At 40.1% G+C, this 14092-nt stretch overlaps 2 protein-coding genes across 2 annotated transcripts in view; both read left to right on the forward strand.

Annotated features, from left to right (window-relative positions):
• Positions 1–2310, forward strand: part of fat3b (FAT atypical cadherin 3b) — a 91727-nt gene extending 89417 nt beyond the window's left edge. Inside the window, exon 51 of the mRNA XM_077504513.1 lies at positions 2163–2310. Within this exon, the coding sequence (XP_077360639.1) occupies positions 2163–2221 (59 nt within the window). The 3' untranslated portion in view covers positions 2222–2310. The remainder of the gene's footprint in view (positions 1–2162) is intronic.
• Positions 2285–14092, forward strand: part of mtnr1bb (melatonin receptor 1Bb) — a 45335-nt gene continuing 33527 nt past the window's right edge. The window contains exon 1 of the mRNA XM_077504523.1: positions 2285–2648. Coding sequence (XP_077360649.1) covers positions 2285–2648 — 364 coding nt within the window. The remainder of the gene's footprint in view (positions 2649–14092) is intronic.

The raw sequence follows: 14092 nt of genomic DNA on the forward strand, positions 1-14092 counted from the left end.
TTGTCTTGAAAAAGCCCACTTTTTGTGAAAAATTTTGTTTTTTTAATCTGCTTTTGTGTTAGTTAATGGGGGAAATGAGATTTTTTTCTTCAACCAAATAAGCTTGTTTTCGCTCATAACATTTTCCTCCCTTAAAATACTGTATGTTGGACAATGACAAAATATTTGTATTCTATACTGTATATATTTTGCATTTACTGAATTCTCCTTCACATTTCCATTTGGCATAAGGTTCCCTTTGCATTTGAGAGTGCAAACTATGAAGGTTGTTTTGACATGTTGCGATGATTTATTACACAAGTATGTATCAATGCAAGTAAACCAAAAAAATAAAAAATAAAAAAACAATAATTACATAAGGCAACAAGCTCCGTCAGCATGCCGGCAATTAATGTCAAGTAGTTTGAGTGGGAAAAGTGAATGGATGGCGTCAGTGCGCAGGTATGCGCTGCTGATGTTTTGCTCGATTCATCGCCATTTGCCAGAAAGCACATCAAGGAGCGTGGGAGGACCACAAAAGGTGTCAGGGTTGCTCGCGCAGTGCACACAGACACTCTTTTGTTACAAAATAAATACAAAAAAAAATCCCCTTCTCCTTTTGTTAAAAAAAAAAAAAAAATGTTTCCGGGGGAAAAAAATGACTTGTTCAAAACAAAATCTCATCAAAAATCTAACTTTCTGCTCCACACACTACAGTCAAACTATTAAAAATGCTTTTTTTTTTTTTTTGAATAAGCAAGTTTTTTGACAAACAAAAAAAGTAATAATAATAATAATTTTCTTCCAAACAACAAAGCAAATGTTTGATTTTTTTTTATTTTTTTTTTGTGTCATAATTATAAACTTTTTGTGAAGAAATTTCTCCAAAAATGTGTTGTGTGATTTTTTTTTTTTTAATTGTAGAAAGAAATGACTTTTCAAAGCAAACTTACTACCATAAAAATACTAATAAAAAAAAATCTCTATAAAAATATTACTTTTTGCTGGAAAAAAATATTGTAAAAAGAACTAAATAAATATGAATAGATATTTTTTGCGAGTTTACGACGACAAATTACGTTTAAATCTGCTATAAAATTATCAATAAAAAATATTTTGTGGATCTTTGTTTCTTTCTCTCTCTAGCTCTAAAAAAAAAAAAAAAGAAAGAAAAGAAATTGTCAAAAAAAAAAAACATTTTCAGGAAAAAAAAAGTTTTTTTAACTGATGAATTATACTTAAAAAAAAAAAAAAAAGTATTTCTTGAAAAAACATTAATTTTGTTGTATATGAATTGGAGAAAAGTTTTTTGAGTCAGAAAATGTTTTTTTTAAACTAAGATTCAAAAAAAAAAAATGTCTTTTTCATTTTTTTGCTTCAAAATAATTTGGACAGAAACAAATGATAAAAAAAAGCAAATTTGTCGAAAAAGTACTTCAGTTTTTGTTAAAAAATAAATAAATAAACAAATAAATAAATAAAAAATACAACCTTCTTTCTTGGAGTAAAGACAACTTTTTTTCTTTAGAAAAAAAATTTGGGGGGTCAATTTTTTTTCCGACAAATTCCAAAAGACGGCGACAAATTCCAAAATGCAAACTTTGTTAATATAATCAGGAAAAATAGAAACAAACATAAATAAAGAATACTGTAAATCTGGCAGGGGTGGGTGGAGGGTGGGGCACAGGTGGGCTGGGAGATGGGGTGGTAATATGGTAATAATCTCTGAAAAACCCGTGAAATAGCGAGGCACTACCCAATGATAAACCCCGTAATGTATGAATTTTGAACCCAAATACAAATCCGCAAAAGTAGTGAGGGACCTCTCGAATGGACACATTTTGATAGTTTGCAAATGTCGAGGCGAGCGTGAGTGCGCTGCTGATGTTTGGCACGCATCGCTCAGCATGCCGGGAGATGGAGCGAGTAAGCGAGAGAGAGCGAGAGAGCGCATCAAGCTATAAATGCGCGTGGGAGGAGATGATGTGTTACTCGCGGGGTGTCTCCATGCGTGCCTCACTAGGAGGAGAACGTGCGCGTGCGTCCGTGCGGGGGGCGAACGGGGGGTGAGGAAGGCGACTCGGGCTCGGGCGGGCATTCCTCCGGGATGCTGAGCGTCGCTACGACTTAGAGGACACATCCCCCTGTTTGCTTCTCTTTTTTTTCTTTTTTCTTTTTTTTAGATGCAAGAAAGCAGCGGAAGAGAGGGAGACCCCCACCTCCAAAAAAAATAAAAAAATAAATAATAACGTGCGAGCTGAGGAGGAAGAGGAAAGAGGAGGAGAAGCCGGTGTGCTGTGGATGAATGACTTTGATTGAACAAAAGCGTGCTGTAACTTTATGTAGGTCACACGTGAGCGCCTCCCTCTGCCTGTCAAGTGTCTCGGCAAGAAGAACAACAAGCAAAAGCAGGAGGAGAAGGAGGAGGAGGCTCGACGGCGATGCTCGGCAGGACGTGATGCCCGGCACGCTGGCGCTCCTCAGCAACAGCTCGGAGGAGGCGCAAGCCCTGAACGGTGCCGGCGGCGGCGGTCCCGAGCAGGGCAGCCGACCCGCCTGGGTCATCGGCATCCTGGCCAGCGTGCTCATCTTCACCACCGTGGTGGACGTGTTGGGCAACCTGCTGGTCATCATCAGCGTCTTTCGCAACCGCAAGCTGAGGAACTCGGGTAAGAGCTTTTCCCATCTCCTTTGGCTCTTTGCAAACTTTTCACAAACTACAAAAAAAAAAAAAATGCTGGCTTGTTTGAGCAGTTTGGGTTACTTCTACCCAACACTCTAGAAACAGTTGGGATGACAACCCCTATTTGGTCAAAAATGGCCTGACCTGCTATCCTATTTTTATCCTAAAGTTGGGTCAAATTGACCCAAGTAGTCCCCTTTGGACCCAAACTGGGATTTTTTTAAAACTTTTTTTCTTTTTAATCCAAATGCTTTTAGAGTTGGGTCAAATATTTGACACAGAAGGTTGGGTTGAAAATTAGACTGACCCACGTCTTGGGTCAATTGGGTCCCCAAAAAAAAAGAACTGTTTTGATACAGAACAACCCGATTTGGGGTCAAATTCAGTGCCCTTTGGACACAATTTTTTTTTTTTTGTTAAACGCAGCTGTTGTTAAAGTCAGAAGGTTTGGTTCTTTTTGACGCATCAGATTGAGTTGAAGGTTGGATTTGGGCGGTCTGAAGAGCTGAAGCTGGTCACTATTGTGGACAGTTTTGTTGTATACTGAAGTCAGTAACGTGTAACGCAGCTTTGGACATGATGTTCAGGGTTCAAATCCCATTCAAAACCTTGAACCAGCATGCTGGGTCAAATATTGACTGGGTCTAAGTAACCCAGGATTGGCTCGGGTCCCTTTTGGACCCAGCGCTGGGTTAATTAACCCAATCAAATCATGCTGGGTTAAATCCTTAACCCAATGCTGGGTTATTTATACTCAGCAGCACAATAGTTTGGCTATAAATAATAAATTGGTTCAGTCCCTTTTGGACCCAAGGTTAATCTTGATCAAAATCTTGGCCCAACGTGCTGGGTCAAATCCTCAAGCCAAATGCACTGGGTATAAATAATCCAGCATTGGCTCTGTCTAGCAATGGGTTCACCCATTTCACCCAATTTGGGGTTATTCTTAACCTAGCAGTTTTGACAGACTCGAGCAGATAATGCATTGATTAATCTTGCTAAAAAAAAATAAATAGCTGGAGGGGAAATAAGATTTTTCAAATTATTTCTTTTTTTTAGGAAAGAAATTCACAATTTTCAAGGCGGAAAAGTCAATTCTCAGAAAAGAAACCCAAACTGTATATTTTTTTCAGGTTTTACTGGGGTTTTTTTGTTTGTTTGTTTTGGGGGGGGTTTTTTAGGCAAAATATATTTTGGGAGAAAAAAGTTACATTTTTCACACTTTTTTTTGTTCAGAAATCACTGTATTAATTCAGAATTTTTTTTTAATTTTTAAACTCATATTTAATTGAATATTTTTGGCAAGTCATACTCTTCTGCATACATTTTTTAACAAAGATCACCCCACCCCCACAAAAAAGAAGATTTATATATATATATTTTTAATAATATAGATTTAACTTTTTTTTCTCAAAAATTTCATTATTCTCATATTAGGATTTTCCATTAGAAAAATATTTTTTTAAAGATCATGACTCATAAAAAATGCATTTTCCTACAGAATACAACATACTGTTTTCATAGTACATATTGTTATTCATAGTTAAAAATGTATTTTCTTTCATTCTCGAGAAATGGAAAAAATAAACAATGACTTCATTTGTTGGGGGTCAAAGTGTGTTTGTAGCATGTGTTTATGTCGTCATCAAATGATGTGAGAATCTTTGGGTTGCGATGTTCCTCCTCGACATCTATTTGTGCCCGTGCAACGTGTGAGTTGCTTTTGTTACGTAAGAGAAAGCGCTTGTAAATACGCACCAACACGTGTGGGAAGGGTTCGTGCGTGTCGAGCCTGTCAGCTTGAAATCCGGGCAAAAAAAAAAAGTATTTGATTTCAGGTGCGTGTGGTATGCACCTGATATGTGGGAGGTCTGCCTTTCCGCCGGGCTAATGAAGCCTTGAGCGTCTTTTATGATTCCGTATTGACAGCATTGATTGATGGCCGCTTGGCCGACTTGTTGCTTTCTGCTTTTTCGCCAGAGAAAGCACAAAAGGTGAAATTAGCCACATTGTTTCAATGGACTCAGCTGTTACTGAGTTATCTCACCCAGTTGGAAAAAAATATGTTTGATTTCAATGGACATTGTGTTGCTCCTGCTATACTGTACATCCCGTCCTGTATTTCGGGGGGGGGGGGGGGGGGGATTGGCCCCCGCGCTCACTTTCAGGGTGACATTGACATCACAAGGTTGTGCAAATAGACAAATGACATGCATATGTTTCCATTTGCCTCATTTTGGGACATTTACAGCACCTTGCGAGTTGTGTAATGAGTCCCGTGGGGAACATTAACGAGCATTAGGTATAGATCGTCCTTCCAAGAGTGTGACAGGTTTAAAATGGAAAAGGTGGCCTGGGACAATAATAAATAAATATATATATATATATATATATAAACTCTTGTAATTTTCCAACATCATTCTTTTTTTAATTCACATCTTGACTTCTTCAATGGCTTGATTTTGCTGAATGAATCAACTTGCTTCTGAATGGATTGTAGCACACAATCAATTCTTGTGAAAAGGAACATGTTGCTTTTTCATCCTTCAAGCATCCTCAAAGGCTTTTTTTTTTTTTTTTTTTTTTTTTGTTGGGGGGCTTTTTGTTCCGCTTGCTATCTTCTTGACCCGAGGTGATCGAACGCACACGGCAATGGTGGAGGCTCGTTTGTGCGTCAAATGAAGAAAAAGAAAAAGAAGTCTAGTGTGTTTTGAATGGAGGGAAGAAAAGACGTTTGCCTTCACCACCGTCATTCACCTTGAAGCGAGACTTGCTAATAGCTCAATGGTGGAGACTCACTTTTTACTGGCCCGGCGCTGCTGTTTTGGTTAGCAACAGAACTCAGACTGACTTCTGAACTGCTTCACATCTGTGCTGCATGGAGGCCACCAACTGAACAGTTTCTGAGTCCTGCTTTACATCTGTATTACAGTACATAGAAGAAGCTAGTCATATATTTATTCTTCTTTTCACCTGCTTCACATCTGTGTTGCATGCATTTAGTCCAACTACTATTTTTATGTACACATTTCTGATAAATATTTCACACCTGTGTTGCATGGAGCCCAACAATACTTTGCTCTACAAGCACAGTTTATGAGAATGATTTCATATCTGTGTTGCATGGAGTCTGCCAACTAAAACATTCGTCCTTTCAACTGCTTCGCATCTGTATTGTCCACCAGCTAATATTTTGTTGCATATTCTCAGTTTCTGTGACTGCTTCACATCCGTGTTGAACAGAGTCCAGTTACATCAGTAATATCTCGGAAAACTGCTTCACACCTGTGTTGCATAGAGCCCGCCAATTGCTCTACAAGCACAGTTTATGAGAATGATTTCATATCTGTGTTGCATGGAGTCTGCCAACTAAAACGGTTTGGTCTTTTCAACTGCTTCACATCTGTATTGCATGAAGTCCACCAGCTAATATTTAATTGCATATTCGCAGTTTCTGTGACTGATTCATATCCGTGTTGAACAGAGTCCAGTTACATCAGTAATATCTCGGAAAACTGCTTCACACCTGTGTTTCATGGAGCCCGCCAATACTTTGCTCTACAAGCACAGTTTTTGAGAATGACTTCATATCTGTGTTGCATGGGGTCTGCCAACTAAAATGTTCATCCTTTCAACTGCTTCACATCTGTATTGCATTAAGTCCGCCAACTAATATTTAGTTGCATATTCACAGTTTCTGTGACTGCTTCACATCCGTGTTGAACAGAGTCCAGAGTTACATCACTAATATCTTGGAAAACTGCTTCACACCTGTGTTGCATGGATCCCACCAACTGAAATAATTATTCCTTTCAGCTGCCTCAGATCTGTTTTGCATGGGGCCACTCCATCTTCTGGCACAGCTTTAAATGAAGTTGCTACAATGAGGCAAGAAATGTTTTACATCTATGTTACATGGAGTCCACAGTAACTTGTGCCACTGCTCTTCCCAACCCTTAACCATTACACTCGATTCCACAGCCCACCTTGTATTCGACTTTATTTTATTTTTTTGTTGAAGAGGCATTCCAGTAGGCGTCGTAGCGCTTTTAGCCACGCGCGCCGGCAGTTTGGTGGCGGCCCACTCGTCCGCAAGGGTGAAGCACTCCGCCCTCGGTGCGCTTCAGGTGGGAAAACACCTGATTGAAGGCCACTGGCTGTTTACGTGGGCAACACGCATTTAATGATGACTAACTACGGGCTTCGCTCTCACCTACATACTGTTAGCATAAGAATAGCTTGCACCAAGGAAGTTAAGTAATACGCAGCAGCCCACTTTTGACTGCAGGCCTATTGTGAGCGAGTCGAGTTATTTGAATGCTTGAACTGAGAAGACATACTTTTTTTTTTCTCTATCAAAAGTGCACACTGTTGATGCTATGTCAAGCAAGCAATTTGCTGCTTTTGTCTGATATCTGATTGAGGGTTTCGTCGTATCAGGGCTTGACTTTGCAAAAATTCCTAACATCCCGTGGTTTTTAATCACATGCAAATTAGATGTTGAGGTCCAACAACCGGCAATCAAAAGTATATTGCACTACGCTCGAGCACGGAATTGCAACTTTTGAGTCATTTGTGATCCACGACGCATTTGTTTCATCGAGGTTATCAGCGGAATTGCTGTTCTCTGCGAAGTCGATTGATTTTGAATGATCTCCAGAACAAGATAGCTTCTCTGTCAGCAACTTCCAGACTTTTTTTTTTTTTTTTTTTTTTTCTGTCATGGCGAGAAGACTCTTGACTTTAAAGGATTACACCCATAAATTGGCTATGACCGCAAAGTTGAATTATTCTTGTTTACATCGTGATTTGGAAATCGAAAGAAAGAAGATGTCGTAGTCATTAACATCAAAGGTCAAATCAGCATTCCAAGGAGCAGAATTGTACGTCACGACAAGAAACGTATAGAGTTTTCATAATACACTATTGTACGTGTGTGAACCGCATGGGTCAGAAGTTTTTTTGTTTGTTTTTTAGCACCGCCTTTGAAAGGGATTAGCGTCAAAGTGATCACACGTTAGTCGCTTCAAAGAGACTATTTATTTCAAATCTACCCCCCCTCCTTACTGCCCACCACAGCTACTTTTCCCCAAAGCCCTCATGCGTTTGAACATAATACTCAAAAAAAAAAAAAAAAAAACATCTTGAAACGAAAAGTGCAAAAATAAACACATTGTAATGACCGATTGGGGAACAGAGTCTGTTTTGGTGCCGTACGTCATCAAAATCGCTTACATTCATACACGCTTTTCAAAACTCGAAGCAAACCCAAAGTGGATCCCTTCACAGCAGATAATGTTGTTCTTGTAATACAAACTGCCATCAGAATGTGCTAAAAATGTCCTAAAAACTGTTCTTTTACTAAGAAATGTCAGCTGGCATCAAAAGAAAAGAAATTAATAAATTGAGGATTATAACGTTTGAGAATGCGTCACCGCATATCAATGAAATCCGCAATCGTGTCCCGATCGTAGCTGAGAAGAGAACCTTCCCTTTATTGTCAATCATCTGGTCAAACCGTCATAATCCATAACTTGGTTCGCTCAAACAAAACTTTATTATAACAACTTTATTATAATATATGTATAATATACCTTCATTGTCAAGTCAAGAATCATTGAAAATTTCATCCACAGTCCAAAATTTGTTACATTGAAACCAAAGTAATGGCAAACGGCTTTTTTTAATCCAATGTATTGGATGCTAATATAAATTGACTTTCACGAAATGCAGTCCATACCTTCATCTAATATGCATAATCTACCTTTATTGTCAATAATCTGCTCAAAACACATCATTCGCAATCCAGAATGTGTTACACTAAAACAAAGCGGCAGCGATTGGCTTTCTGTTGATATTTTGTCAGGTCAGATAAGACCCCAAAAAAGACTACACACCTTTCTTATAAAATATATACATTTAATGTCAACTATCTGCTCAAAATATAACATTTAAAATCCCAGAATTCACCAAAACAATGTGACAGAAATTGGCTTTCTGCGCTCTTTTTCCAGATATTCTCGTAAAACTAGATCCTTCCTGCCTGCTTGGATATCACGCCAACATGACAGAGGATCAGTCGAGAACTAGATACTGTTTATTGTCACCATTCTGCTCAAACATGTTATCCACGAGTAGTTTCACTAAAACAACGTGGTAGAGAATGACTTTTGCTTGAGCTTGTCTGTCTTGAAGAATCCACAAGGTTTTTGCTTGGATACTGGACCACAATGACAGAGGATCAGTAAAACTGCCCAAATGTTCGGAATCCAGAACTTGGTTCATTAAAGCAAAGTACTGTAATGGCAATTGGCTTTCCGTTATGAAAGGTATCGTTATGAATCCAGATGGTCCATGCTTGGATATCGGTTCAAAATAGCCAAGGATCAATCCAAACTACGTACCTCTAATTGTCAATCGACTCAAATCTTCAAAATCCAAAACTAGGTTCACTAAAACAAAGTGGCAGTGATTAGCTTTCCATTTCTCATTTGTCAAATATTATAATTAGGAAACCACATTGTCAAAACTACTCAGTAGAGAACTTGTCTATAATCTGCTAAAAACCCTGTTGGTTCCCTAAAACAAAGTGACTGCGATTGGCTGTTGTTTAATCTTTTGATCTTAAATCCTGATGGTTCCCATCTAGCCCAAAATTCCTGAGCGTTTAAAGAGGTTGAGTGGAGAGGTACAAACGATAACAAGAACGAGAAATCCCACATGGTCTCTTCACAAACGTTTTTTTTTTTTTTCAGAGATTTCCCATCAGACATTTTTGTGCTGTCGAGTGTCTCTGCTTGACGCCGTGTTTCCAAATGGCTGCGTGCGGCGCTGATGTCTGACGCACCGCGGGAAGCGTTCGCTCCAGTCAACCCATCGACGTATTCCGCAAATTCACATAAATAAAAAACAGCGCGAGCGGGAGAGACTTACATCCGGAACGGAACGCAACTTCTCGGTTAATTTGACACCGGAGCCGCTTAATCCACTGTGCCGCTCCGGTCCAATGAGTACGCGGTGACGGTTGGGGGTGTGGGTTGTGAGTTGGGATTTCAACATGTTGTTCAAAGACACGTTTTGCGAGGAATCCTCCTGAGCTTCCTCACGTCCATGCCAATTATGTACGTCATTTGTCATGCCGCGACGTGATGCGCGAGACGGCTTGTAAACGAAAGCGCCACGACAGGAGCTCGCTCGCCGTTGCTATCAGGCCTTGGAGCACAAACAACAGACAAGAGAGGCAGGTGCTGTTTCAAATAATCAAAAAGGAAATGAAAAAAATATGCCACGCGCATCTAACACACACACGAAAAAAGCCCAAATCAATTTATTTGGACATGAAAGCGAGCCACGCTTCTCTTCAAGGTGTGTTTTATCTCGAATGGGATTGTCTTAGCGTTGCAATGCAGAAGTGTGGGTTTTTATTACACTATACCTGCGGGTTTCATGAAGTCAAACGGAAGACTTTGATAAGACGGCCGTGCATAGGAGATGTCCCGGTTCTTCGGAAGCGGCTAACCTACGCTGCAATACAGTCATATGATCCAAACCCGCCTGAAATGGTTGCAAATCTGCCATATAGAGTCACCGTATCTTCGAAATCATTTTAGACCTTCGGCATGCTTCAAAAACATTCACACTTCTTAAGACACTCTTTTTTTTTTTTTTTTTTTTTTTTTTAACCCATTAAGGCCTTGGGGTGGCATGGCTCAGTGGTAGATTGGTTGTCTCCCAACCCAGAGGTTGTGGGTTTGATCCCAGGCCACTGTGACCATGTCGAAGTATCCTTGAGCCAGAAATTGACGCAACGGAATGTGAACGGTACTACTGAATGGCGATAACATTCACGGCCATATCACACTAAGTAGTGAATGGGTCTGTCTGTTTTTCACAATCGTCCATTTCCATAAATGACAGCCCACCTTTCGGCTAATGCACATTGACGCTAGCCTGGGGGTGACATACACTAATAATGACTAGAATCAGGTTGACGTCCGTCGAGCGGGGTGACTACAATATGGAACTGCATATTAACATCGGAATGAGGTCCAATTAATTGACGTAATTTGCACATCGTTTTGGACTACAGCACAGGACTGGACTTCGACCGACTAAAGCAATATGATCTGCACGTCCCGTGGACATCAATTGTTTAGTGGGGATCGAGAGTCTCATTCCGTGAAGTGGCCAGCTTTGTATAACATTTTAAAACTTCTTACCTCTGAAAACATAGTTTCATTGGATATGAAGAGCCCAGTCTTCAGTATTGAGGTCGTGCACGTACGAGTGCGCGCAGCGTGTACGAGCGTGCAGTTTGTTTTCGGCCACAGGTGGCAGTAGAGATTTGAAATTTTAAATCTTCCATATAGCTGCTTTAATTATAATAATATAATAATAAATATAAAATAATAATAATAATAAATACATCATTTCTTTTATGTTTATCTTGGAAGTGAGACATTCCACATTCTTTAGCAGTACTAATGGTGAAGAATGCACCTTGAGAAACATCTTCTCCTCTTCTTCTACCACGCTGCATCTCTTTCTGTAGAGCTCAGTGCTGCCTGGCATGTTGTGGCATAATATGGTACTACACTAAAAGCAGCAACCTATGCAGACTTGCCTGTGAAAAGCCATAAAAAAAATGGCTTTGTCAACTGAGGGATCACTGTATATGGATTTTAAAAGCTCCACGAAGTTGAGACATAAGACAGGTCATCATCATCATTTTACATCAGGTAAATGAGTCACATATTGCTAATCATTCGTCTCGGTCCGGACTGTGTCAGGAATCAGGATGAAAGTTTGTGATTGAAAAGTTTTGCCGGCATCCCCGGGGGCACAAATGTCGGTTGATATGTTTGCGGGCCGTGGAGGGGCAGGCGTCGGAAGGCCAAAATGTTCTCCAAATGCACTCGGGGAAGTGAAATGTCACCAGGAGGTGGGCCCGCTAAGTGCACTAGCTATAAAAGAGCCATCCCACGACCCCGCTTCCCAGCCTCACCGCCGCTCTTTGCTTTTAGTGCTTTTTAATATTCTCCTCATCAGTTTTTAAAAACCTACTTATGCCATTCGTTGCGTTACACCCCCCACCTCCTCCCCAATGCGACCCGGCGGGCACTGTGGAAGGGAGGAGGCGAGGGTCTGCTCGGCTAATGTATTCTCCCGACCGGGGAGGTTTTCGCCGCCTCGGGGAGCCCGCTTGGTTTTGATTTGAATCCGCCGGAATCTTAAAAAAAAAACGCAAATCAGCCGAGCGAGCAGGTTGTCAGATCAATGGGATCCCGTTTAATCCAGGGGGAGATTTGGCCGAGTGTGAAAAAGGTTTCTCCTGACAGCTGAAGGCAGGGACCCGATTGGAAGCTCTCATGCCTAAATGAGATGAGGACGAGCGGGCCGGAATGGAAATGGGGGCTCTTAAGAAGGGCGGGGACGGCAGATTGGCCGCAGGGGCTGATGAGAACCAATTCATTGGAGTTGATATTGAATGATTTGGAGCCAGGCGTGAAAATTGCATGCGACACCCCCATTATACGTCCCATTGTGACAAATATCAGCCGCTCGCCTTCCTCTTCATCACGTCCCATTCATGCAGGCTGCCACTGATCTATAATGCATGCTGCAGAGGCTGCGCCGGGCTTTGGATGAGAATCGTCTCCGCCATATCATTCTTTCTTTCTTTTTTTTTTTTTTCTTTTTTTTTTTTTTGTGAGTATTTAGGCATGCAACCATCACTGACGGACTGACTGAGATGGTTCCAGGGGCTTCATGTGCTCACGGGAGTCCACCTGGGCAAACAGGAAGTGACATGGATAGTGTTTGGCAACCACTATGTGATGCCAGCGACATTTATTGGCACAATGCTATTGCTAATGCTAATAAAATGAGAAATCCATTATATACAGACGTGACTTGAGATCAGGGTTATTTTTAGTTCACTAAAACTAATGGAAAGAACTACAACTAAAATAAAAAAAAAAAAGATTTCTTTAACGAAATAAAAATGAAAATGTTTTTTTAAAAAAACAAAAATAACTATAATTATAGCAAAAATGTCCTTCGTTTTAGTCTTTGGTAATTAATTTAATGCATAAGCCTTTGGGGATGATTTTACTAGATTTATTTTGATATTAACCAGTAGGGGTGTGAATTGCCTAGTACCTGACGATTCGATTCGTATCACGATTCACAGGTCACGATTCGATTCGATACCGATTAATCCCGATACGAATGGTCACGATTCGATACCGATTAATCCCGATACGAATTTATAAGTCGATTGTTGCGATTTTTTTCCATTCAAATTTAGAAAATACTATCAGTAAATTTGTACATGTACACTGTAAGATTTGTATGAATATATTTATCTAAAACTTGAGGCTTATAACCGTGAGCCACTGTACACAAACAGTTTGCAATCTGTTTCACATTTGAACAGCATTAAAATAAAAATATTAAGGCTTAATGTGCCGTTCATATAACATTCTTCCATGCTCAAGGTGTGAATCCTAAAAAAAAAATAAAAAAAAAAAAAAAAAATAAAAATAAAAAAATAAAATCGATTCTGCCGATTATTGAATCGATTCGAGAATCGTGCGATGTAGTATCGCGATATATCGCGGAATCGATTTTTTTTTTTAACACCCCTATTAACCAGAATACAGACATTTGAAAGTGTGTCACACAGAAGTCACGTTATCTAGCAGCAGCCAATAGAAAAGCACCTTCAGATGACATCACTCCCATTGTATTTTTTTTTAAATATTGCACACAAGTAATACACATTTTAAAAAAACTAAAACTAATACTAAAACTAACTAAAACTAAGCATTTATTAAATAACTAAAACTAATAAAAACTAACAACCACTCTGAATACGAATTAAAACTAACTAAATTTAAAAAACAAAACTCAAAACGAAATCAAAACTAACTAAAATGAAAAATTCCAAAACTATAATAACCCTGCTTGAGATACAAGTTTAGTTCGTTCCATGACCACATTTGTATCTCAAATCATCTTTTGCCATTGAAATGAATGGCATAGCTGTGAATCCATTCCAACCCCCCAGAAAAAAAAAAAGACGACATAAAAATAAAGGTTTGGAAACTGGCCAAGGAATGTGCAGCCACGACGTAAGGGCCGCCGCTACTGATGCTGTCAAGTGTCATCACAGTCACCCGCCACTCGTGTGCACTTTGCTGCCGACTCAAGGGGACAACGAGGGAGGGGGGATGATTCAGTCTTTCCCGCTGGCGAATGCCCCCCCCCCCCCATCCAAGCTCGCCTCGAATCGCCACGTGCGTGGACGACTGACCCCGTATCCCCCCTCGTTGTCGTCGTCCTCCTCCTCGTGGAAATCCGTCAAGTGCGTGGCGTGCGAGCACGTATCCATAATAGATGCACGGTGGTAATTTGAAGGGGGTTACG

Source organism: Festucalex cinctus, chromosome 18 (assembly GCF_051991245.1).
Source record: "Festucalex cinctus isolate MCC-2025b chromosome 18, RoL_Fcin_1.0, whole genome shotgun sequence".
Classification (NCBI taxonomy): Eukaryota; Metazoa; Chordata; class Actinopteri; order Syngnathiformes; family Syngnathidae; genus Festucalex; species Festucalex cinctus.